The sequence below is a fragment of the Penaeus monodon genome, chromosome 28 (assembly GCF_015228065.2).
Source record: "Penaeus monodon isolate SGIC_2016 chromosome 28, NSTDA_Pmon_1, whole genome shotgun sequence".
Taxonomy (NCBI): Eukaryota; Metazoa; Arthropoda; class Malacostraca; order Decapoda; family Penaeidae; genus Penaeus; species Penaeus monodon.
Window position 1 is genome coordinate 19,306,194 of NC_051413.1, and position 1,078 is coordinate 19,307,271.

General features: G+C 37.6%; 1 protein-coding gene across 1 annotated transcript in view; it reads right to left on the bottom strand.

Annotated features, from left to right (window-relative positions):
- Nucleotides 1-6: 6 nt before the first annotated feature.
- Nucleotides 7-1,078, bottom strand: part of LOC119591409 — a 7,344-nt gene continuing 6,272 nt past the window's right edge. Inside the window, exons 2-3 of the mRNA XM_037940151.1 lie at nucleotides 800-993; nucleotides 7-638 (exon numbers count right to left, since the gene is read on the bottom strand). Of these exons, the coding sequence (XP_037796079.1) occupies nucleotides 138-638; nucleotides 800-993 (695 nt within the window). The 3' untranslated portion in view covers nucleotides 7-137. The remainder of the gene's footprint in view (nucleotides 639-799; nucleotides 994-1,078) is intronic.

The following is a 1,078-nucleotide window of genomic DNA, read 5'->3' on the forward strand; positions in this document are numbered from 1 at the left end:
GCAAACTGTGAAGAAGAATTTTTTATATGAAAACTATGCTCATAAATCTCTTATTTCATTCTGACTACATCTAATATGTTAATCAAATATCACAGTATATGCACAATACAACAAAAGTTACAACTAGCTCAAAGGACTCAATTATTCTTATGGAGACATCTGTTCTCTCTTTCCTGAACTTTTTGTACTGTTCTATTAACAAGTGACATCACTTCCACTATAAATTCCATTTTGAGATCCTTATGAGGAGAGAGGAATTCCACACAGGACATCACAGCCTCTGTGGCCATATCATAACGGAACGGCTTTCTCTGCACCTGTCTCTGGTTCTGTGATGACCATGCCTCCTTCACGCAGTTGATGGATTCCATTAAATTTTCCTCCATCTCATGCCAGGTCCTTTTCCTCTTCAAATTTCTTGCCTCTGGCTGGGTTTCCGGAAGATCGGGCAGGGGTGAGGGAGTGGATGATGCTGAGGGTTTGTGGAATGCTGATGCTTTGCTATCTTCGGGGAGATCAGGTAGAGGTGAAGGAGATGACAATGATGATGAAGGGGATGAGAACGTCCTGTCATCATTGCCTGTCATATCTTTCTCCAGTAAGCCTTCATATACAACTACTCCATTACAGGGTATTTCCTGAAATATATATATACACACACATGTATACATTGAACAAATACACTGAACATGCTAAGAAGCATTTCAAATACAGCAGATAATGTCTAAGACAGAAGAAATTTGAATTACTATCAGTGGCAAAAATACCATTCAATATATGTAAATCAAGTACAATTTACCATTAAGTCATCTGAGTGTGTAAAACTTGATTGACTTTGACCATTATCATAGATTGGTTGCATAAATAAACAGGAATTGAAAAACTCCCATTTAGCTGGTGTTTGGCCTCCTGAATCATTTGATGAATTCTTTATTTTCCTCAACAACTTTTGAAAGTGGCCTCGAAGATACTGGAATCTCTGGACAACATCATCTGAAATGAAAGAAAAAAAAATAAGGGCCCAAATTCATTAATTTGCTAGGCTACATAGTGTGCTCATCACATTATGCTGAATCAA